Below are 24751 nucleotides of genomic sequence, written 5' to 3' on the forward strand. Positions count from 1 at the left end.
CAGGTCATTAATGATAATAATGGCATGTTTCAGTTCCTGTTTTTTAGATTAATACAGAAAACGAAGGTTTAAATATTTTTACCTTTGTAATGGAGTGCTGATATCCCCTGAATGCATATAAAGTTAGCATGTTGACTAGTGGAACTTATAGGAGCTCATAGAAACTCCTGATTTCCTGCTTGTGCCCAGTTGCTACTGCGACCCTACGGACTGTGGCCCACTGGGTTCCTCTGGGATTCTCTAGGAAGCTCTTAGCTAATTTTTTACTTAGTTGAGCACTTTGGGAATACCATTGTACTTTTAACCATTCTTACAGGTCAACTTTTTATTCTTATTCTTACTTCATTTGCACCCATACTTTAACACTGGATGAGGTAGCAGGCCTAAAAAACACTGATGTTGAAATACAGTGGTAGTAAGGAATCAAAAAAGAAAAATAGATATGGAAAGTTATTTCAGATGATCTTCCCCAGCACCATAAGTCCCACTCATTGGATCAAAATTCTTATACCAACATGTTGATGCTTGTAGTGTTTCAAATCCAGTATTAAAAATATAAAAGTGTGAAAATTTATTCAAATTGTCTGTTCATTTATTGAAAAGACGTAGAATGTGTAGTTTGAAAAACATCCTGGGCAATAAGCAGCGGCCTGAAACCCTCTGTTTCAACTAGTGATTTAGAAGCGAAGTATACAAATATTATATAAGTCAATTCATTTTTAATCACAAAGTGGGAAGACCTAAGAGAGTATTATCAATCACGATATTTGTAGGGTTACCACTCTATTAATTGTGGATTTTATTAAATCAGTTTTTTACTTAAATTAGTAAAAATTAGTGCTAGGTAGTCTCTCTCACAAGCCTTGATATTTGCAGATTACTTTGTTTGGAATATTATTTTCTACTTTGTGTTCAGTTTATTTTCCCCCTAAGTTTTAAATTCCAAATCTCTCCTCAAGCACCTTGTTGTACTCTTACAACATTAGTCATATCATATTATAATTGGTTGTTAATTAACTAACCTCATTAGACTGGAAGTGCCATGTAAATAGGAAATTGTTCTATTCCTAGATATTAGCACAGTATCTGGGACATAGCAATAGTTTGCCCAGAGTTCTGTCACAAATGCCAAATTGTGTGGTCCAACTTAGAGTTTACCAACCTGTTCAGAAATTCAGTTTATCAGAAAGCCAAGCGTGTGGCAAAGATTTTTCCTCTGTCTCTGTGGGTTCAGAATTTTTTTATTTTTAAGATCACTTGTTATGTCAAGTTACTACTGAAAATGTTGTTTCTATGGTCTCCTCAACCCCTTTTATTAAGGGAAGAAAAAGGGGAAAAGAAAGAAATTTCTCATATGTGGTTGTATTTGAATTTCACCGGGGGTCAGGAGTTGTGTCTTTGTTAGTATCTTATACAGTCCCTCACATACTGAAATATAGTATGAAATACATAAATAAACAAGTGACATTGGCGATGGTGAATATTCTAGTTGACCATCTGTGGGCCTTAAAAATAATACAAAGAAGAGAAGAACTGTTGGTTTAAGCCCTAAGTTCACGTAAAGGGTGTGCTTAGGATACACGTTTTCAGTTCAGTAGAAATCATAATTTTGCAACAAATAATCTTTGTATGTTTACATTTCATATCCCTAAGGGAAAGAAATCTGTTTCTTTACCATAAGAAAGATAAAAGGTATTCTAGAAATTTAATTTCCTTTTTATATTGACTTGTTCTTTGCTTTATTTATGTATAAAAATTCTAAACTCTGATAAAGAGCTCCTACCACATTTGTAGCCATGTAGAGTGGAAAATTAAAAAAAGAAAGACAGAAAAACAGTTTAAGAATCTGGTGATAGGAATGTCAGTCCGCTTGAGAATAGCCCTGACCCCTGACTGCAGCTGCTGAACCCAGACCAAACTGAGTAAGGAGACAGGTCCTGAGTTAAACCACTGGCTGGCTTGTCAGCTCTTTCTGATGTTCGCTTTCGGTTTGAAGATTTCCTGTTTCCTCTGAGGTTCATGGCAACGTAATAATGATTCCATAGTACATGTGTGTTTCTCAGCATTGTTTCCGGGGTTGTCACTGTTGTCACTGATGCATTTAATTCCGTGACCCTAGAATTGGCATGATGGCAGTTGGGCATCAGTTTAAGGATAAGAGGAGCAGAAGTCGGAAGCAAATATTTATTGATGAATTCAGAAACTCTGCATTGCATAGGGGGTACATCATACAGATGATGACAAGAACTTGTGCCTGCTTTTATTTCTATAAAATAGTGACAATGCTATATATTTTTAAAACACAGGTTCATTGATAAGAAATCATGTAAGCAAGAAAAAAAAGAAATAATGTAAGAATTAAGCATGTCATAGAAGTGAGTTAATATTTATTTATTAAATGAATAAATCTCAAGTTTAAAAACCGTATATTTATTTTGAGATCTTCAGTTGCTGAGTAGTGTCTGACTCTTGGCAACCCCATGGACTGCAGTGTGCCAGGCTTCTCTGTCCATCACCGACTCCTGGAGCTTGCTCAAACTCATGTCCATTGAGTTGGTTGAGCCATCCAACCATCTTATCCTCTGTCGTCCCCTTCGCCTCCCATCTTCAATCTTTCCCAGCATCAGGGTCTTTTCCAGTGAGTCAGTTCTTCACATCAGGTGGCCAAAGTATTGGCGTTTCAGCTTAAGCATCAGTCCTTCCGATGAATGTTCAGGATTGATTTCCTTTAGGATTGACTGGATCTCTTTGCAGTCCAAGGAACTCTCAAGAATCTTCTCCAAGATCACAGTTCAAGTATATCATTTCTTCGGCACTTAGCTTTATAGTCCAAATCTCATATCCATACATGACTACTGGGAAAACCATAACCTTGACTAGACAGACCTTTGTTGGCAAAGTAATGTCTTTGCTTTTTAGCACGCTGTCTAGGTTGGTCATAGCTTTTCTTCCAAGGAGCAAGCGTCTTTTAATTTCATGGCTGCAGTCACCATCTGCAGTGATTTTGGAGCCCAAGAAAATAAAGTCTGTCACTGTTTCCATTGTTTCCCCATCTATTTGCCAAGAAGTGATGGGACTGGATGCCATGATCTTTGTTTTCTGAATGTTGAGTTTTAAGCCACCTTTTTACTCTCCTCTTTGACTTTCATCAAGAGGCTCTTTAGTTCTTCTTCACTTTCTGCCATAAATGTGATGCCATCTGCATATCTGAGGTTATTGGTATTTCTCCCCAAAACCTTGATTCCAGCCTGTGCTTCATCCAGCCCAGCATTTTGCATGATGTGCTCTGCATATAAGTTAAATAATCAGGGTGACAACATACAGCCTTGACATTCTCCTGTCCCAATTTGGAACCAGTCTGTTGTTCCATGTCCAGCTCTGACTGTTGCTTCTTGACCTGCATACAGATTTCTCAGGAGATTCCCTTCTCTCAAGAATTTTCCACCGTTTGTTGTGATCCATACAGTCAAAGGCTTTGGCATAGTTAATAAAGCAGAAGTAGATGTTTTTCTGGAACTCTTGTGCTTTTTCAGTGATCCAGTGGATGTTGGCAGTTTGAACTCTGGTTCCTCTGCCTTTTCTAAATCCATCTTGAACATCTGAAAGTTCATGGTTCACATACTGTTGAAGCCTGGCTTGGAGAATTTTGAGCATTACTTTGCTAGTGTGTGAGATGAGTGCAATTGTTTGAACATTCTTTGGCATTGCCTTTCTTTCAGATTGGAATGAAAACTGACATTTTCCAGTCCTGTGGCCATGCTGAGTTTTCCAAATTTGCTGGCATATTGAGTGTAGCACTTAAACAGCATCTTCTTTTAGCATTTGAAATAGCTCAACTGGAATGTGATAGATCACCTCCATTAGCTTTGTTCGTAGTGATGCTCCCTAAGGCACACTTGACTTCGTATTCCAGGATGTCTGGCTCTAGGTGAGTGATCACACCATCGTGGTTATCTGGGTCATGAAGATCTTTTTTGTACAGTTCTTCTGTGTATTCTTGCCAGCTCTTTTTAGTATCTTCTGCTTCTGTTAGGTCCATACCATTTCTGTCCTTTATTGTGCCCATCTTTGCATGAAATAAGTATTCCTTTGGTATCTCTAATTTTCTTGAAGAGATCTCTAGTCTTTCCCATTCTTTTGTTTTCTTCTATTTCTTTGCATTGATCACTGAGGAAGGCTTTCTAATCTCTCCTTGCTATTCTTTGGAACTCTGCATTCAGATGGAAGTATCTTTTCTTCTTTGCCTTTGGCTTCTCTTCTTTTCTCAGTTATTTGTAAGACCTCCTCAGACAATGGAGAAGGAAATGGCAACCCACTCCACTATTCTTGCCTGGAGAATCCCATGGACAGAGGAGCCTGGTGGGCTGCTGTCCATGGGATCGCACAGAGTCGGACACTGAAGCGACGTAGCAGCCTCAGACAACTATTTTGCCTTTTTCCATTTCTTTTTCTTGAGGATGGTCTTGATCACTGCCTCCTGTACAAGGTCACAAATCTCTGGGATCATAGAATTGAGATATATCCCTCCAGGTACTTAAGATGGATTTTTTAATGCACTTAGGGTTATGAATTTATTTTCAAGTTTTCAGGCTATATTATTCCCACTTCAGCTTCTTCCAAGGTTCCAGTTGATCCAGGGACTGTCCTTGGTTTTGAAAAATCTTGGGAGCATTGGTGAACTTTCTCCTTTAGTGATTCTTAACAATTTAGGAAAAAAGTTTAAAAAGGTCAGGTCCCAAGAATCAACTTTAATACCTTCAAGGAGTATGTCAAATCACTGTTACTTATTCAGACCTGACCTGTGCATCTAGAACTAGACCAAGATCAAGGCCTTCAGATCTGCGTACATATTTCATTTTCCTAAGCTTGAGTCTAAGCTTGGTCTGGAAGTCAGGAATTGTGTTTAAAATCATCCTTACATCCTTAGTGCCCACCCACATTGTGCCTGACTCTTTACTAAGTGACCAACAAAAGTTTGTTGAATCAGTCAGTGAGCTTTATTCCTCTTTGAAGGGTTCTAAAATCTTTTAGAGCCCTCTCTCTCTTGTCATAGTTTATGTAAGGAAGATAATTGTGTCTGCATATTCCTTAAATACAGAAAGGCATAATGAAGAGTTGCTGATTTGATAAAATTTGTAATCTAGTTCATGAGTCAGGACAGGCTCCCATCAAGCTGTAAGATGACGAATAACCATAGATTTTTAAAAGTTAGATTTATTTTGACTGGGGTGGCTAGAATGTTTTTGAGAATTTGTATTTGAGCTTGATTTTGAAGGAATGATAGGGGTTGAATAAGGAACTCCGGATAGGGAGAACTATGAGAGCAGAAATAGGTTGCTGCTGGTGTATGTGTATTCATGGTCAAGCTATGAGTTGACATTTTCCTCGTAACTATGACAATTCGGTTTCTGCAGTTCTTTACAGTTTTCAAAATATATTCAATGTATACCACCTTATAGCTTTTAGTGATGAAGGTATTATGTATGAGATTCAGAAAGCCTGTGTAATTTGTGCTACACCATCCAGCTAGTAAGCCAGTGAACTGAGACTGCTGGCTCTTGGTAAACTACTGTGGCCAGCACTTTTCTTCTTGGCCTAAATCATTTTCTTATCGAAGCCCCCTTGTGACCAAGAAAAAGTATCTTCTAGACAAGGCACAGTCTGTATATGTGAGACAGAGCTTAGGGATATATACATGGTTTTCAAGCCCGAGAGCTGGCTGGTATAGAGCAGGAAGAGGAGGAGGAGGAGATTAGCTCACATTTATCCAGTACTTCCCGTGTACGAAGCAACATTCTCAGAACCTAGTATGTATTAGTTTAGTTAATACCGCAATACCCCTGTGGTTATATATTATTTTTGGTACCGTTGTTATCTCCCTATTGTATGGCTTACCCGGTGCTGAAGCAAAGATTTGAACACAGGCAGTCCAACTCAAGAGCTCATTCACAGTGGCTGGGTGTGGGACCCTGGAGTTAGGAGTATTCAGATCCTGGTTTCACCACTTGGCTAACCACGTGAACCTCGTTAACAGCCTCTTCAACAGTGCTTCAGTTTCCTCACATGTAAAAATGAGGATACCAGTAGCTTCTCTCTTTAGGCTTGTATGGAGATTAAAAGGAAGGATAACTATAAAGTCTCTGCTATTATTATTAATGCCATTTCTATCATATTCTAATCAGCTGAGCATAGAACTATGATTTGTACCTGTTCTCAACATAAGAAGGGACTACGAAGGTGTTAGAGTAACTCCCCTTTTCTAGGCAGAGCTTTGGAGTTAGCATTAGAATGACTTCTGATTGGTGTTTTTGTTTCTTTGCCTAAAATTAACTTACATAGTTAGGTTTCAAGATTCATTTCTAAATGCTTGGCTTATTGATGGTAGACGTCATCAATTTTATATTTTAATACTTTTTTCCTTGAATGCAGAGGTTTTATTTCTTAAGTTATAAAATTAACATTTTAATCTGTCTCATTTCTTTGCATAAATAATATCCTATTTTAACAAAATTATGTCTATTTAAAAAGTGAAAACCATGATCCTAACAAATCAAGCTACTTTGGGATTTGGGAGAGACAGCAAACTGCTATCACATGAATTTGGGTAATGGAACAATAACCCGTGTGTATCATTATTGTTATGAAACATTTCTGTATGTATTTATTAGAAAATTATAGTTGCGTATATATTAGAAAGTTTCTGAAACCTTAATGTTCACAGACGTTAAAAAATTTCTTTCATAGGGTGTTTTTTGAACTTCTGGATAAAAGCTTGTGTTTATCATGGCATCATTTAATACACTTGAAAAACACTACTGCTTTCTGAATATATTTTGTTTACAATGAAAGTAAAATATTCAGCAACTAGAAATGAAGGGGGAAAAGGTTAGTTCACTTTCATATGTAACGAGGCCTCCAAAAATGTTTGCTTCATTTGCTTATAACATTTGAAGACTAAATATAAAGCTTCAGTGAGAGTTGATGTTTATGAACAATGACCTTTAGAAGTTAATAGGGCTTAGGAAATCCTCAAGGTTTTGCTGAGCTAATAATTGAGCTAGTATCTAAAACAGCCTGAAGTAGAACTACATAGGTACCCTGAGCCCCAGATTAAAAGAATAATTACCCTAATTTGTTCCTTCTTATGCTGTTCGTAGTTGTGATAGTAGACTGAGTAGAGTCCTCTGTGTTTGCTCAGAACCTCAGAATGTAACCTTATTTGGAAATAAGGCCTTTGCAGATATAATCAGTTAAATTAGGATGACTTCATACTGGATTAGAGCAGGTCCTAAGTCCAGTGACCAGTGTCCTTTTAAGGGGAGCCACACAGAGAGGGTAGGTGGCCACGTGAAGACAGGTAGACACTGAAGTGAGGCAGCTCCAGACTAAGGAGTGACTTCCAGGCACTACCAGAAGGTGGACGGGGCAAGGGAGAATTCTTCCCGAGAGTCCTGGGAGGAAGCACAGTCCTGCCAGTACCTCAGTTTCAGACTTTTAGCCTCTAGAACTGTTAGAGAATAAATTTCTGTTTTTCTCAGCCACCCAGTTTGAGCAATTTGTAATAGCAGCCCTGGGAAACTAATAGTGTTGGTAAGTTTAATGTGAGATTTAATTTTATAAAAGGCATTACTTAGGGTGGCTGTAAACCAAGTTGAAATAGAAAAGTGTGGCAAATTTTTTTTTATACTTAAATACCAATAACTTTTTTAAATTTTAAAGGATTAACTGTTTTTTTGCTGTCTTTACTTAAAGGACGTATAATATTTATAAAACATGGCCTGTTATTTTTGTGCATTTCAGCCCAGGAAGAGTGCCTATATCAATCTAAACTCCTCTTCTGGTTAAGATGTTCAGTAGCTTTGAGACAGAAAAATGTAAGCTGTGTTCAAGGAAAATAAATTAAGGTCATTTTCGAAAAGTATCCTAAGTAAAACCTTCCTTTCAAATAAACCTTTTATTCACATTCCTAAAAAATTCTGTAGATAAGGAGGTCATCCTCATATTGAATAAGCAAGCCATCAAATCTCTAAAAAAGGAAGGTAATTAAAAATGTTTATTTTTAAACAATAAAAACTTTTTCTTTATGCTCAGAAGAGCGTGTTATTTGCTCAGAAAAAATACCTAAGAAACCTCAAATTCTTGCTGATTTTTAAAAATTTAGATATTTTCAATGCTTATTTATTTCTATAAAGTGATAGTATCAGAACTTAAAAGTTTTAAATCCATCATTCATATTCTTCATGAATAATTTTTATTCTTTACATCATCCTGAAATGAAACAAAAGATTACCTAATTATTACCTAATTACTCCTTCAGTATGCATTTATTACCTCCTATGTGCTGTGTACTTTGCCAAGTTCTAAAGATGTTATAATAAGAGTAATAATAATACCAACATTCATTGAAGGCTTACTATGTGCTAGCCATTGTGCTGAGCACTTGATGTATATTACTAATTTAATTTTCATTGTCCTATCAAAGGAGGGTTATTATCACTTTTTAGATGAAGAAACTACCAGTATAGAGTACAAGATTTGAGCCTATGCACTGTGAACCTAAAGTGCTTTAAGCATTTGGCACTCTGAAGCATTATATTATAATATAATTATATTACATCCTTAATAGGATGAGATAAGGGACCTTCTGTCAGGGATCTGAAGGTGTTTGGAGAAGACAGACATATACATGAATACTTGTAATGAATTGTGATAAGCCATATTAAAGAAGACCAAGTGAGAAGTGAGAATTACTTGTATGAGGTCAGTAACAGTGGCGATGGAGAAGGATTAGACTGTGGCCAGATAATATAGATGGAGAAATTGACAGGACTTGATGAATAAAATGGATGCCGTGTGATTTCCTAAGTGCTCAGCAATTGAATCAAGATCTATCCCTGCCTTGAGCTTCTGGTAAGAAGTGAGCAGTGTTCAAAACAACAAATACGATTTTATGTACAGAAAGATTTCCTTCAGTTTGAAGGCATGTCACAAAAGCACTGCTACTTACAGACTTGACTCCAAAAGCTTAGGTCATCATCTCAGACGCATATCGAATGGCAAGGTATGCTTAAACTCTGCTTTGCTTGGTGTAAAGTAGTGGTAAATTTCTCCTAGAATTAGTTCGTGGTGCTAGAGGCTAGCATTCCCATTCCTTTAATTAGATTTTCAGCTCTGATCACTGATAGGGTCCTTGGAATTGAAATCGTAACTCTATCCTGGTAACAGCTATAAGAATCTGTATTTGAATGTCAATAATGAGGAATCCTATCATAAAGTGACTTTTTGGTGGCCTCTTTACCTCACATGGCTTTATAAATGTAGGGAACCAAAGATAGTACAGTTTATATTACTTTTCTTTACATAACATTAAAAATTTTTTTCAGATCTTCAGCGTGCAAATAAGTGAAAACTGATTATACACTTAGGTCTGAATGTATTGAGAGATGAAAGAAAATGTGTAAATTACTCAGATCATTTTTCAAAATAAGTATAAAAGTTTTAAATTCTTCAGTTCAGTTCAGTCACTCAGTCGTGTCCGACTCTTTGCGACCCCATGAATCGCAGCTTGTCAGGCCTCCCTATCCATCACCATCTCCCGGAGTTCACTCAGACTCACGTTCATCGAGTCAGTGATGCCATCCAGCCATCTCATCCTCTGTCATCCCCTTCTCCTCCTGCCCCCAATCTCTCCCAGCATCAGAGTCTTTTTCAATGAGTCAACTCTTCGCATAAATTCTTAGCCAAGTCTATTTTCAAGTACAGTGTATTTCACCTGAAAGGCTAAACAGAAGGACAAAAACTTATTAAAAAATTGTTGAGTTTCTCAAAGAAAGTGCATTTTTGTGAGCAAAGGCTGAATTCCATACTCTTGGATTGTGCCTAGAGCTTTCTGCTCTTACTTGTCAGAAGTTTTTCCTATCCCAGGTCATCTTTGTATCAATACCATCCTATTAATTGTGATACTAACCGTAAATGAAAAGTAAGCAAACTCTGGGAGATAGGGAAGGACAAGGAAGCCTGGTGTGCTGCAGTCCATGGGATCGCAGGGAGCCGGACACGACTGAGCGACTGAATGACAGCAAAACCATAAATTGATTGCTGGTTGATACTAAGTTTTGATCATCTAAAAATCAGATCTTCTTCTCAGAAGGGCCTGCGGAACTGATCTGAAATTTAGCTCTAGTCATCTAGAGATCTGTTTTTGAGCAGGTTCTTAGTGCATCACTGTACTGTTCCCTAGATTCTCGTCCAGTTCAGTAGAGGGAGTGACTGAATCGTAGTCATCCTAGTTCTGAGCACGTTGGCGAGAAGAAAGTAGTTAAACATCTTGCTGTGTGTGAGCAGGTCGAGGGCAGGCAGACGCCATGCACCTTGACCACCTATTATGAAGCTTTTTGCTGCTGTGTCAAGTGAAAGCGAGTTAATTGGGTGAAGCTGTGGAGCATGTTAGGGGCCTGGTTGAGGGTTGCTGTCTGACAGCTGAATGTCAGCCAAAGCCAGTCAAGTGTAGCTGAGAGACAGAGAGCTGTCACAAAGTTCCTGCAGCCTGGAGCACAGTGAGGGAGCTGAAACATGGTTCCGTCTCACTTTCTCCCTCATTGAATCCAAGCACCTTAAAAGATTTTCCACTGTATGTGTCAACTCTTGTTCTCTAAGCTGTTTCCCAGAACTGTCCTGCATTCAAATGATTGAACAAAAGATGCTAATGTTTAGCAAAGTGAATGTAAATTCCCTCTTTTCCCCTTTTCTGCCCAAGCAGATAGACATTCAACTCAAAGGAAACTTTGAAGGTTTACATCAAACAATTAGATTGCCTCCAAATTTAGCTTATAATAGAATCCTTTTCTCAAGAGAGTATAGAAATTGAAAATTTAAGCAGGAGAATAAGCAATGCGTCTTTCTCTGATACAGCAAATCTAGGTCAAGAGAACTAGGATTCCGGCCTGGGTGTCTTGTGCTTGCACACTTGCCGAGATAACTGTCCTCTTGTCTTTCTGTCGCAGGCTGCTTTCCTTTACTTTCAGAGCAGCCTAAGGTGAAATGCAATAATGACACTCACCAGGTGGAGAAAGATAAGCGCAGAAAGGAGCAGTGAGAATCCTTTCGAAACTTTGAACACTTTAGAAAGGAAAAATCAGGAAAAGTTAGAATTAAAGAATGAAAATTAAACATTGTGAAATGGGTTAGAAGCTGTGTATTCAGTCAAAAATAAGCAAATATATGGTATGGCTGTGATCTACTGGTCACTAGTCAAGCCACTGGCTTCCCAGGTAAAGAACTCACCTGGCAATGCAGGAGATGTGGGTTCAATCTCTGGGTTGGGAAGATCCCCTGGAGAAGGCCATGGCAACCCACTCCAGAATTCTTGCCTGGAGGATTCCGTGGACAGAGAAGCCGGGCAGGCTACAGTCCACGGGTTGCAAAAGGGCTGGACGTGACTTAGTGACTGAACAGCGGCAAGTCAAGCCACTGGTAATACTGAAACAAACATAGATAGAATAGTCTGTGCCTCCAAGGAAGGAACACTCCATGCCAGCGCTGACCACTGCAACATACTGTGATGCTGGAGTCATGGCTGTCGAGCGTGCGGAGGACAGTCAGTGTGCCTGAGGAGCGGAATTTTAATTTTACAGGAAATTCAAATTTAACTAATTTAAAATTAATTACATATGCTCAGTGGCTACTACAATAAACAGCACAGGCTGAAGCACACAGCAGACTGTGATGCCGTGCTGTTATAAAAGCAGCAGTGTGGGGTGTCTGGACAACTCCAAGAAGGGGCTTGTAACCCAACTGTAGGGAGGCTGGATTCAGGGAAGGCTTGAGGGCAAGGTGATACCTGAGGTGAGTTGTGAAAGCCCAGTGAAGAAGTCTCCTTTTAAATAGAAAAAGCCTCCCTTTAAATAGAAAAAGCCGCTTGAAGAAGAGAATCTGAGATAGGAGAAGGCAGGGCTTGCTTCAGGATCAGCGTTTTGATTAGTCTCAGGGGCAAAGGAGTCTATGGGAGATTGCCTTAACGTAATGGTAGCCTCCAAGGACTCTAGCAGGCAGGTTATCCCCGAACTCACAGAACAGGAGGTCTCACAGGTGAAATTAGGATCCTCAAATCACACGGTTTATCAAATCAATCTAAAACACACAGCAAGAAGCAGATGGTAGGGAGGCAGCAGGGGGACACACCCTACTCTCTGGTTCCTTGCTTGTAAGGTGTTCAAATGGCCTCTCTCTCAGCTGCATCCGCCTTCTCCACGTGAGGTTATGGGACCAAGGTGGAGCACTGAGAAAGCGGGATTAGGTGACTGAAGACGCCTTGGTCCACTTACCCACGCTTGTCTTGAGAAATACTCCTGGCCAGTATCTCTGTAGCTTGCCACTTAGGCAGCTGGACAGCTTTGGGTTTTCTCTGTAGCTCTGGGGGCAATTTGCCTGTGTTCTGTGCTTCAGTTGTATCTGACTCTTTGCAACCCTGTGGACTGTAGCCCACCAGGCTCCTCTGTCCATAGGATTCTCCAGGCAAGAATACTGGAGTGGCTTGCCGTTTCTTTCTTCAAGGGATCTTCCCAACCCAGGCATCAAACCCGCATCTCCTGTTTCTCCTGCATTGGCAGACAGATTCTTTATTGGCTGAGCCATTGGGGGCAATTTGAGGCTGACATTAATCTGGAGGTGATGCATCTCTCCCTCTTTTTTGTTTGTCTGGGAGTAGCCTGTCCTGCAGGGGACCGGACTAATACCTTTTCCTATCATATAGATTCTGCCTCTTATCTCACACTACTGGCTGATTCATTCTCTATGTTTAACAATTGTTATGAGTTACATCTGTCCTATTTTTTCTTGTCTTCAAGAGAAAATTTGAATATTCTCAGATAATAAGTAAATATACAATAAAGTAGAGGTCAAGTAGAAAAAAGAGAGAAGTCTGAAGGAGTGACTTGCTTAGAAAAATTAAAAGTGCGTTTGTAGACTAGAGAACATGACGAGACACTTGAATAACAGATGAACAATTTTAGAAAAGAGCTTGAAAACCTTTGTCAAAATTGTTATCTTGTGGCTACCCTAACCTGAGTTGCGTTTCAAACAAATCAAGGCCTTTGTAAAAAAGTGGTGTGCAGGCTCTTGGGGAGTTTATGTGACTGAGGGCTTTGGTGATGGTTGAAGGGCAAGTGGAGGTTTTGGGGGCAGGTGGTCAGAGGAGGTGACGAGAAGCAGAGAACGCACTGTAGGTCTTCTCCTCCGTGTGGGCCTATGGCCTGGCTTCTGGTCTCTGAGAAAAAGATGCCTACAGGTGAAAGCTGAAAGAAATGTTTTATGACAGACAGTGTGAGACACTGGGTTCCAGTCCGAGTTACCACAGGTTTCAGAGGGAAGAGTGGGTGGAGGGCTAGTCTGTGTAAAGATGGTGCCCATATGACAATGAGTCTCTCTAATAACGTTGGAGGCAGGGCCTGATGGAAGGATGTCAGACACCCAGCAACTTTTGACAGGGAGTTTGAGGTCATGTGTGATCTGGTCAGGAAAGAACTAGGGAAATGTGACTCATTACTGGGACCTTGCTTGTGTCCATGGAACAGTTAGTCTAGCAAACTCTAAGTACCATTGTCCATCAAAATGTAATACTACAAAACAGCAGTTGTGTGGTTATAGAGTATTGAACAAATTATAATTTAAGAACTGACTCCAAACACAGGTAGTCAAGGACAAGGTGCACTCTCTAAAGGCAGAAAATTTTGGTGTGTAATTCACTTCTGTATCCCAGTACCCTGAACAGTGTCTGTCACTTTCTAGGCATTTTAGTTTCTTCTTTGATTTTATTCTTTTAATAGATAGTAGATATCTATTAAAAGAATTAGTGAGTGGAGCTAATTTAGGGTCCTGATGCTATCTTGGGGAAAGTCTTATCATATGGAATTGGTCATGCAGGGAGTAGGTTCTTGAAATGGAATCCGTAGCTCTATTATTTTGGAATTTTGTGGTTGCTGCATTACTCTCACAGTTCTATAAGATGTTCTCCCTAGAGATGGGTTTGGTTTGAGACTGCTGGAAATGGCCTGGTTCTATCAGAAGTAGCATTCCTGCCTATCATGTAAAGGAAATGTCATTGCCAGCTAAGTGGTTTGTTTTGGAACGTATGCCCCAGTGCTTGTTGTGATTGGAAGGCATTCCACAGATGTGAACCCCAGATCACATGATTTGTCTTACATCTGAAGGGTTCCTCTCTCACTGAGAAACAGAGAGGCCACATTCTTTTAACTCAGGATAACCAGTCCCTCCAGAAAGGCCCAGCTGGGGCACTGGCCGAAGGGCCAGCAGCCCTGGGGAATATAGCACGGATCTCTTCGATCATCAGCAGGGGAATGAAGACTTTGCAACATTTCATGAAGAATGGCTGGGGATTTCAGGTTTGATTAAAGTGGAGTAACAAAGGAGCATCGTTTAAACCAGCCCTGGAAGGGAGGGGCAGGAAAAAATGGGTTTCGATTTTTAACATGCGAATTTATTGCTAATTTTGTTGAAATATGTGACTGACAGATAGCACGTTAGTGAGACTAAGTAAAACCATCTCTTTCAAACAGCTTTCAATTTTAGATGTTTCTTCCTTCTTCTGCTCTTTTTCACCTGAGGGCATGGCCAGTATTGCTACTCAGAGAAAAACATGCTGCTAAAAGGTCTAAGTTTATAGCTTCCAGATATTACTAAATTTTTGACATTGAATAAAAAAGGACTTATAACTTTAAGAGGAAATTCTTCAGTAATGAAAAAGTGGTCAGAAAACTTTTGCTTAATAGTTCCCAGAGAGAGTGACATGTGTGCATTTTGACCACAGCAGTCGTAACTTGGTGGCGGGAAGTGCTGTTTGGAGTTAAATAAAGGCACGCAGGTTGTAAGTAGGCACTCCACGTGAGGAGCTACGCTTGTACAGAGGTGCGAGTTACTCATATGTGTGTACTTAATGTCAGATGGTGGATATGAGTTAGATACCTGGAAACATTGAAGGAAGAAAGTGTTCTCAGCTAAATTAAAATCCGATTTTCAAAACTTGCGAAAACACTTGGTTCATGACCTCCCCTCTGAGACCTTTAACAAACCAATTACATTTCATTTTGACCACACAGTTCAGAGTCCTAACTATACTAAAATATGGGTTTCAGTATGTATAAAATTAGTCTTTTTCAATAAAGCAGTTTTAGTTATAAAAGTGCTATAGATAATTGGAAAATTCAGAAGCTTAGGGGAAAAAAATTCCTGCAGTCTCAATACCTCACAACAAGTATCCTATGTAATTTTGTGTATCTCATTTTCATTTATATAGTCTTGCTCAAGGGTGGGCAAAAGCACAGCCTGTGAACCAAATCTACTTTCCATCTGTTTTTGTATAGCCTGTAAACTAAGAATGGTTTTTACATGTTTAAATGTTTAAAAAATGAATTAAAAAAGAATAATATTTCATGATGTGAAAATTATGGTAAATTCAAATTTCAGTGTTCATTAATGCAGTTTTATTGGAACATGGCCACACTAATTCATTTATATATATTATCTATAGTTGCTTTGGGGCTACAACAGCAGAGTTTAGTAGTTGCAACAGAGACATATGGCTTGCAAAGCATGAAATGTTTATCTGATCCTCAATAGAAAAAGGCTTCTGACCCCTGGTCAAGCCTCAGCATTTGTCTGTGTTCTACAACTATTTGTTAATATAACCATAAATTTTATAGCCATATAATATTCCATCAAGTGACTAAAGCTTACTTAAATGTACTTCTGTTATTGAATATCAGATTATTTCTAACTTTTGTCTGTTATTAACATTAAGAAACTAATCATAAATGGAATTGTTGGGTCAATGGCTTTAACTATTTCAAGACAGTTGCCAAGTTATAGTCCAAATGGTTCAATCAATTTGTACATCACTAGCAATTTGTGAATGCCTGTTTTTTAATGCCTTCACGAACATCAATTACCACAATTTTTTAATTGAATTTTGATTGGTAATGAACATCTCACTTCCCTTATATTTTTGATTACTATTGGCAGTTACCATGTTTCCCATTTGTTTGTTAATCAGTTGTATTTTGACTTTTGTGAACTGCCAGTTTAAAACCTTTGATCGTGATTCAGTAGTTTTAAAGATAAAAAAACACAGAAAGAAAATATTTTGGACTTTCAAAGCTTTTCCCTTATAATATATTCTCCAGTTTATTCTCCTTTTCTATAAACAATTAGCAGTTTCTGTGATTCTCTTTCCAGAAAGAAGAAAAGATGTATGTATACATGTATGTGTTTATACTATTTTTTGGCTGCTCTGTGCAGCATGTGGGATCTCAGTTCCCCAATCAGGGATTGAACCAAGCTCCTTGTAGTGGAAGCACAAAGCCCTAACCACTGGACTGCCAGGGAATTCCCTGTACTTATTTATGTATTTTTTCATACAAATGGGTTCTTTCTCTTTATACACACACACAGACACGCATGTGTGTGCACATGAGCATGCACTGTTTTGAATCTTATTTCACTTGGATGTATTTCTACATCAGTATTTACATCAGTTTTCAAAATTGTTGTATTATATGATTGTATCATACTTCACTTAACACTTCAGTTTCATTTTGAAAGTGTTTTTCTAAAAGAATTCTTTGATGAATGTGTCTGTATGCTTATCTTGGTGAGCTTCTGTGGGTGTAGCCATAGAAGAAATGTCTAACAGTGGAATTACTGAATCAAAAACAGGTACAATTTAAGTTTTGTGTTCCCGAAAGTTTGCACCAGAGTACAGCCCAGGCTATGTGGTAGGAACTTGCCTGTTTCCCTCTCTTAGCAGTGGGTTTCATCAGACATCTAAATTTTCGGCTATTTTATAGGCAAAAAGTAAGCTTCCACTGTCACATTTTGTGTTGCGTTTCTTTAATTGTGAATGAGGTTTACCTCTTTTTTTTTATATGTTTATTGGTTATTGTATTTCTCTGCCCTCCACCAAGCAGCCAATATATATCTGAGGTGAAGGCTGTCAGTGGTTTCCTGACCTCTTTTCTCATTCTTTCTTTGTAATTGAACCTCTTACTATTACCCAGGCCATTCAAGGGCAGGGGGAAGCTGTATTTTTCAGACTTCCCTGAAACTAAGTTAGCCACATGGCTAAATTCTAACCAATGGGTTGTAAACAAAAGTACTCTGATTTTAGGAGATGTTTTCAAATGTAAGTGATACCTTCTCCTTTACTGTCCTTCTTTCTTCTGGCTAGAATGCAGACATAATGGCTGGAACTTGAACAACCATTTTGGATCCTGGAGGTGGAAGCCACATACTGAGACTGTGGAACCCAAGGTAGAAGCAGTCTGGATTCCTGGTAGCTCCATATAGCTATATCAGAGAGGAATAAACTCCTGTCTTGTTAAAGCCACTGACATTTTGAGTTTCCTGTTACAGCTGAATCCAGTATTAATAAATGCACTATCCAAAGCCTATTTTCTAATTAGGTTCTTCTTTTTCTTGATTTTCATAAGTTTTTTGTAATTTAAGAAAACTACCCTATGGCTCTCATATGTGTTGCATATATTTTATCAGCTTTTCATTTCAGTTTTGCAATGGCAATTTTCTATTAAGTTTATTTATTCAATTAATTCAATTAATTAAGCATACATTTTTATTCAATTTTTGTCCCTTTTTAATATACATGAGTGTATGGATATATTTACTTTTCACATTCTCTCTGATTGTTTGAAAAATTTATATTCTTAAGATCCAGGGGGGAAATGGTCTTTTTTGAATTTTCTGACCATTTCTAGTATTCTCTACTGTCAGGTGTATCAGAATTGCCGGGAAAGGAGCAGACTGGGAGCACAGGGGTGTGAAGGAATATAAGAAAAGAAAGAACAAAAGCCATCTGGGAAAATTCTTTGACTCTTTTTCCAACCTCAATCATGTCAGGAAGTCTAAACATCCAAGAGAAGGAAATGTGAATTGTTATCTTGTCAGGCACAAGACATCTTTAAAGCAATTTAAAATTAAAGTTTAACTGTTATGGTGTAATTTAAAACTTCAGCGCTGAGTGTAATCTCTGAATGTAGCAACATACAAGCTTCTCTGGTGAAAGGGCTAGAACTTTTATTTTATGTAAATATCAAAAAATCTATTCATTTACTCCAGTACTGTGGATATTCAAGTGGACTATAAGAAACGAAACATCTATTTTTAACCTCTAGTACAACCTACGTGCTTTTCTTTTCCACTTTCACAGAGATTTGTTGAGCCCTTACTGTCTTTATGAAATAGCTCTGGATATGAATAAGCCTGAGGCTGTGTCTTCTTTGGGTGATGTGGTAAGGTGGTGGCCAGGCATAAGGGGAGAAGAATCATGGATCAAGAGTCAGATCCCTTTGCACCACTTAACAAGCTGTGCAACGTGGAGCAGTGCTTGCCACTCTTGTGATCCCTGGTTCTTTGACTATAAAATGAAGAGTAGTAGTACCTTCCCATTGAGTGGCTATGAGAGTTGAGATAATGCCTGTAAAGCTGAACATAGCACAGTGCCTGACATTTATGTTCATACATGTTAGTTCAAAATTTGGAATTTATTATCACTTGAGAAGAGTAGAAAGAGAGGCGAAGGGGAGCTACTGTATGTTATGCATTTTTTTGTATATTATTTCATTTAATCCTTGTAACAGCTCCATAAAGGATTAGTCTTCATATATAATGGATAAGATGCAGGCTCAAACAGGTTAAGAAACATGTCTTAGATTACATAGTGAGTACACGGCAGACTCAAAACCCGAGGCCTCTTCAGCTTCAAAGCCTGAATTCTTTCCAGTGCACTGTGCTACTTTTAATTGTGACATAATCTGTATATATGTGAAATAACCAAATATAAAATACAAAACCAAAATCATGAAATAATAACATGAGTGGTTTGTTTATTCATTCATCAGTTGGAAATCTTATTTTCAGATACTCTTCTAAGTGCTAGGAATACAAAGTCATGATTCCATTACCCTAGGTGCTTATAGTTTTCTGGGGAGATGAATGAATACAAGTAAGTGAAAACAGAAAAATAAATGTTCACAAAGGAATGCCAACATGTGATTGAATGTAGCAGCTCACAGCAGTTGGGGAAGTGTGTGGCAATGAGTTGAAAAGGGCTTCCAAGGAGGAGAACCTTGGCAGAGTCTGAAAGGTAGAGAAGGCATACTCATCCCACAAAGGATAGAGGTGTATACCAGACAGTGAACAGACCAGAGGCAGGTGTGAGCTATGGAACATCTCATTTCCTGACTCACAAGTCCATGTAAAGTGAAGTGAAGTGAAAATCACTCACTCGTGTCCGTGTCCGACTTTGCGACCCCATGGACGGAATTCTCTAGGCCAGAATACTGGAGTGGGTAGCCTATCTTTTCTCCAGCAGATCTTCCCGACCCAGGAGTTGAACTGGGGTCTCCTGCATTGCAGATGGATTCCTTACCAATTGAGCTATCAGGGAAGCCTCAAGCCTATGTAAAAATCTGCAAGTCCATGTAAGCAGATTATAGAGTACAAGTAAGGAAATGCTAGACTAGCTGGGTAGGGCAACAGTGTGCTTGTGAACCAGGCTGCAGACAACTGCAGGGTCACATGGCAAAGAGCATGCTTATAAGGAAGGCATAATCTAATTAATCTACCACATTAACCAAGTCATTGAGGCTGAAACTGAACCAGACTGACTTAAGAACTCTGGCTTTCGAACGAATGTGAACTGTCTGCTTGAGGAGTAAATTGCTGTGATGTGAATCGAGTTGGTTATTAGTATCTTCTACCTCTCTTTTCTGATTTGTTTCTCCCTTTATGGTTGCCCTTCCTTTCTAATCTCTAAGTGTCTAAACTTCTCAGATTGTGTTCTCTCTCTCTCTGGAGACTGTTTTACAGGGCCCTGCTGACTCACATATCCCCACCTAGCCTATCTTGTTAGTGAGCTAAAGATGAAACTGGTCTGTACTAAGGTTGTAATAACTTGCGGAGGGAGGAATGTGTAAAATATTTCTACATGTTTGGTATTGGTAACTCAAAGTTATAATTGATGACTCCAGGGAATAAATATTTAATAATGTGCTAGAAGGGTGTATATATATATATATATGTATATATATATATATATATATTTGTATATGTTTATATACACACATATACATGTATAGCAAGTATATGTGTGTAGCTATATTTATCAGGTATATGTATATGTGTGTGTGGTTTAATGAATAAACAGATAGATAGACAGATATCTGAGGTGCATAACTAAGCATTCCACAAGAGAAAACTATACACGTAATTATTGTCAAATCTGACTGTATAAACTGTAGTATCCTGTGAGGCCTAATGGCAAAAGTGGAAAATAGGTAAAATTTGGTTATCTAACTTGAAGCATTCAGAAGGAAGAAAATTCTGTGTTCTGATTACTAAGACTCTAGTGATAAGAACGTATTAGGAGCTAAAGTAGAAATGGCGAGGGAGCCTCTTCATAAGGCCCTCTTGTGGGTACTTTGATTCCTTCATCAGTTTATGTAGAGCTGCGTACTCTACTTAAAATCAGTCAATAATTTACAGAGCTTAAAACATCATCATGGAGGTCAAAGTAATAAAAAATGTATCACAGAATTTAATTGAATGTAGCTACCTCATCTAAACTATGGCTCATTTTATTATCTATTTGGCTTTTTTAAAGAATCATCTGCAGTATGTATTCCTTCCCCTTAAGAGCGGCCCATCTATATCCTCTCAAAATCTGAAGAATTATGTTTAGGAACTCTGATTTATGGGTTAATGGTATTCACAAAAGTTAGGTGTTCACCTTATGCCATACATCATCATGGGTTGGAATCATGGTGGACATATAGAACTTCAGAGCTAGAAAGAGTCCTGTTCTTCAGTTACTAAGTCATATCCAACTCTTTGCAACTCCATGAATTGCAGCACTCCTGGCTTCTCTGTCCTTCACTACCTCCTGGAGCTGGCTCAGACTCATGTCCATTGAGTCAGTAATGCCATCCAACCATCTCATCCTCTCTTGCCCCCTTCTCCTCCTGTCCTCAGTCTTTCCCAGCATTTGGGTTTCTTCCTGTGAGTCAGCTCTTTGTACCAGGTGGCCAAAGTATTGGAGCTTCAGCTTCAGCATCAGTCCTTCCAATGAATATTCAGGGTTGAATTCCTTTAAGATTGACTGATTTGATCTCCTTGCAGTCTAAGGGACTCTCAAAAGTCTTCTCCTGCACCACAGTTCAAAAGCATCAATTCTTTGATGCTAGGCCTTCTTTATGGTCCAGCTCTCACATCCATACATGACTACTCTGGACCTTTGTCAGCAAAGTGATGTCCCTGTTTTTTAATACTTTTGTCTACGTTTGTCATAGGTTTTCTTCCAAGGAGCAAGCGTCTTTTAATTTCATGGCTGCAGTCATCATCCATCATGATTTTGGAGGCCAAGAAAATAAAATCTGTCACTGTTTCCACTTTCCCCCCAACCTATTTGCCATGAAGTAATGGGACCAGATGCCATGATCTTAGTTTTTTGGATGTTGCATTTTAAGTCAGCTTTCTCCCTCTCCCCTTTCACTCTCATCAAGAGGCTCTTCAGTTCCTCTTCACTTTCTGCCATTAGAATGGTATCATCTGCTCTTCATTTTTTTAGGCAAAGTAAGTGAGACCTAGGAGTACTAATTCACTCACCTAAATGACACAGCTGAATTGTAACAGAACTGGGAGGGAAAAAATATAGTCTTCTGATCTCTAGTCCAATACTCCTTTCACCATACTATTTGCCTGGCATAATCTCCTTGCAATACTATTCAGGCTTACTAAATTAAATCACTCCTCATTTTTTATACTACTAGATTCTGGAAGACTTAACTTTATCGTAAATGCTGCACAGGAGACAGATGGCTTAGAGATAGTCATTGTTTTAGAAGCCTTGGTCTGCAAAGTGACTTTGATATATAGACAGTTTAGTCATTATCTTATTATTACACTAGTGTTATATTTATTTTTGTTGTTAAAAAACACCTTTAGAAAATGGAGATATTAAAGTCTTGAAAAATGGTTAATGGACATGTCTAATTACTATATTTCATAAGATTTTTAAAATACAGAAATTTAGTAGACACATTTTGTATTGTGAATATATATTTAACTGATGGACTATAACAGCTCAGATAGAATCATTTACAGCTTATTAAGTAAATAAAAGTGCCTCCATAAAGATTCACATGACACCTAGCTTTTATTTCAGGTAGCTAATTTCTTTTTAAAAAATTGCCTAAATTTTGATTTACATGAGAGACTATCAGAACACCTCAGCAGTTTAAAAAGTAGCTTAAATGACCACAGATTTAAAATATAATATCAGATGGTGAATATTAACTTTTAATGGTCTCTGATAAAAAATTATTTAACTGCCTCTTACTCTCTGTGTTATATTAAAAGTGTTATATTTCTGAATATTATTTACAACATATTTACTTGTTATTTTAACATCATATTTTCAAATCAAGATCTCACCAGAAGTTTTGCTAGTTTGCTTATAAGCTATTAAGTGACTTAAAATCAAGTTTTATTGTATGTCATGGAAAATATTATTTTCTAGCAGTACATGCAGTCTAGCATATGACCTCAGTAACAGAAAAACAATTATTTTCATTTACACAAAAGTAAGTCTGTTTACTTGATGGAGGGTTTGTGTTTCGAGGGGTGCAAATCTTCAAAGAAATCTCTTCTTTTTTTCCATTAAAAAAATCTTTATTGGAGGATAATTGCTTTACAATATTGTGTTGGCTTTTGCCACACCACAGCATGAATCAGCCATAAATATATATATGTCCCCTTCCTCTTGAACCTCCTCCAGCTGTCACCCCATCCCACCCCTCTAGGTTGTCACAGAGCACCAGATAGAGATGCAGGCCTAGGGAACAGGCTTGTGGCCACAGCAGGGGAAGGAGCGGGTGAGGCAAATTGAGAGAGTAGTCTTGAAACATATGAATTACCATATGTAAGATAGAGAGCCAGTGGGGATTTGCTGTATGATACAGAAATCTCTTCTTTTTAATGTTGTTTCCCATGTTTAGGATATATTATTTCTTTAGTGTTTCAAATCAGAATCTCAGGTACACAAAAAGTGAGACTCTGGTTTGAAATACCAAAGACATACTCAATACCCCAATTTCAAGGTTATTTGGTCAAAAAATTTATATTAGAAATAAAAAATGCTTTCAGGCTACATGATGGAAAATAGACATAAGAAAAAGTAAGACTAAGAAAAAGTAAGACATAAGAAAAAGTAAAAGAGGCGCCCCTTTGTAGAGTTTAAAAGTGAGCAGTTAAAGACCTTTCCTGTAATGTTAGGTTGATGGACTCATAAGAACAGAAAAGGAAATTTCAAGTACAGAATATGGATTTGAGTAAGATATATCTAACAGGAGTGGTTGGTCAGTTTGGCACAATTATCTTTCTCTAGTCGAAAGCATCAAGGAGGAGATTTTCTCAGAGAGTAGCTGAGCTTCCTTGGTCTGATTCTGCACATATACAGTTTTCTTAAACCAGAACCTGAAGTATAAAGATGTAACAAGAAACTTGTTGAAGGCTTGCCTGCCAATACTCTTTGATCATAATAAATAGTACCATTGCTCTGACTTTTATTATGAAGAGAATCACCCCCACCATCTCCTGCTCTTCCGTTGTCCCTCTTACCCCCAGTTCTGGCAGAATCAGTTAGCAGATGGCATTGTAGTCTTTACAGCAGCAAAATCGATCAAGTAATAATGCTGCCAATTCAGACGCAGGGCTAAAAAAAAATCACCAAAGATGGTTCTAGCAGCAGGAAAAGTGCAGGAATCTATACCTCCGGCCTCTGATGTAATGAGATGCCTCTGTTCTGGTTCTGAACTGATCTGGTCACCCATTAAGGTTGTGCAAGTGAAATCTCATCAGCGCTTCTAAGCAGGGTCAACATATGACCTTGGGAGTTCTTTTCTTTCAGCAAGGATAAGCTAAATCCTCTCCTTCATAAAGCCATTTGAGTGGCCATTTTAGGTGGGTTTTTTTTTTTTTTCTTTTTCTTTTTAACTTACAGCAGAAAAAGAGATGATTTCCGTCAGCTGTAGGCTTGCAGTGGAGAATCAAGAAATCAAAAGAACGGAGATCAAAGAAAATTGCTGAACTAGGTGTTAGATGCAGTCATTGATTTTTCTCCAGTTGTAGTTTTAAAAAAAATCCACAAAAATAGTAACGCATACAACAGTTGAATTTCTAATATGTTTCTGAAGCCAGAGATTGCTTCCTTCATGCTTTCACATGTAGAAATGGTTTTGTATAATATGACATAATAAAGCAGATCCTTAGCATTCATGCTGTTTTGTTGTCAAAACCTTAAGAGAATCTACCAAAAAGATGTTTTGTTATTAAAACCTCTGCAATATAAATGTGTTTTTTAATGGAGACACTTAGGACTAGACTTATTATTTCAGCAACATTTATTTACTGGGAATCTGGAAAATTCTGACATACAATTGATTGCTGTTTTTCTCCTATCTATAAATGCCATAAAGTAACACCTATCTGCTTTACTAGTAAGACTTCATTTATGTTAAGGGTTAATTACTGTTTACTGCTGTTACTTAAGACTTAAATGTATAGATTCAATAAAATATTAATTATGTTTTTAAGTATTTCATGAGTGTGTGGGTTTCTTAAGTTTGATTTCCAACAGTTTCTGGGTAGCAGTAATGTTTTAAAATAT

At 38.1% G+C, this 24751-nt stretch overlaps 1 protein-coding gene across 13 annotated transcripts in view; it reads left to right on the plus strand.

Moving 5' to 3' along the window:
• Positions 1 to 24751, plus strand: part of CCDC171 (coiled-coil domain containing 171) — a 352484-nt gene that overhangs the window by 324406 nt on the left and 3327 nt on the right. For 3 of the 13 annotated variants that reach the window (XM_060409499.1, XM_027964564.3, XM_060409502.1), the window contains one exon: positions 17240 to 17460. The exons of the other annotated variants lie outside the window; for them this stretch is intronic. In XM_060409499.1, the coding sequence (XP_060265482.1) occupies positions 17240 to 17266 (27 nt within the window). In that variant the 3' untranslated portion in view covers positions 17267 to 17460. Of the gene's footprint in view, positions 1 to 17239; positions 17461 to 24751 lie in introns of those variants that run through there. 13 annotated transcript variants of the gene reach the window in all.

Source organism: Ovis aries, chromosome 2, assembly GCF_016772045.2.
Source record: "Ovis aries strain OAR_USU_Benz2616 breed Rambouillet chromosome 2, ARS-UI_Ramb_v3.0, whole genome shotgun sequence".
NCBI classification, from domain to species: Eukaryota; Metazoa; Chordata; class Mammalia; order Artiodactyla; family Bovidae; genus Ovis; species Ovis aries.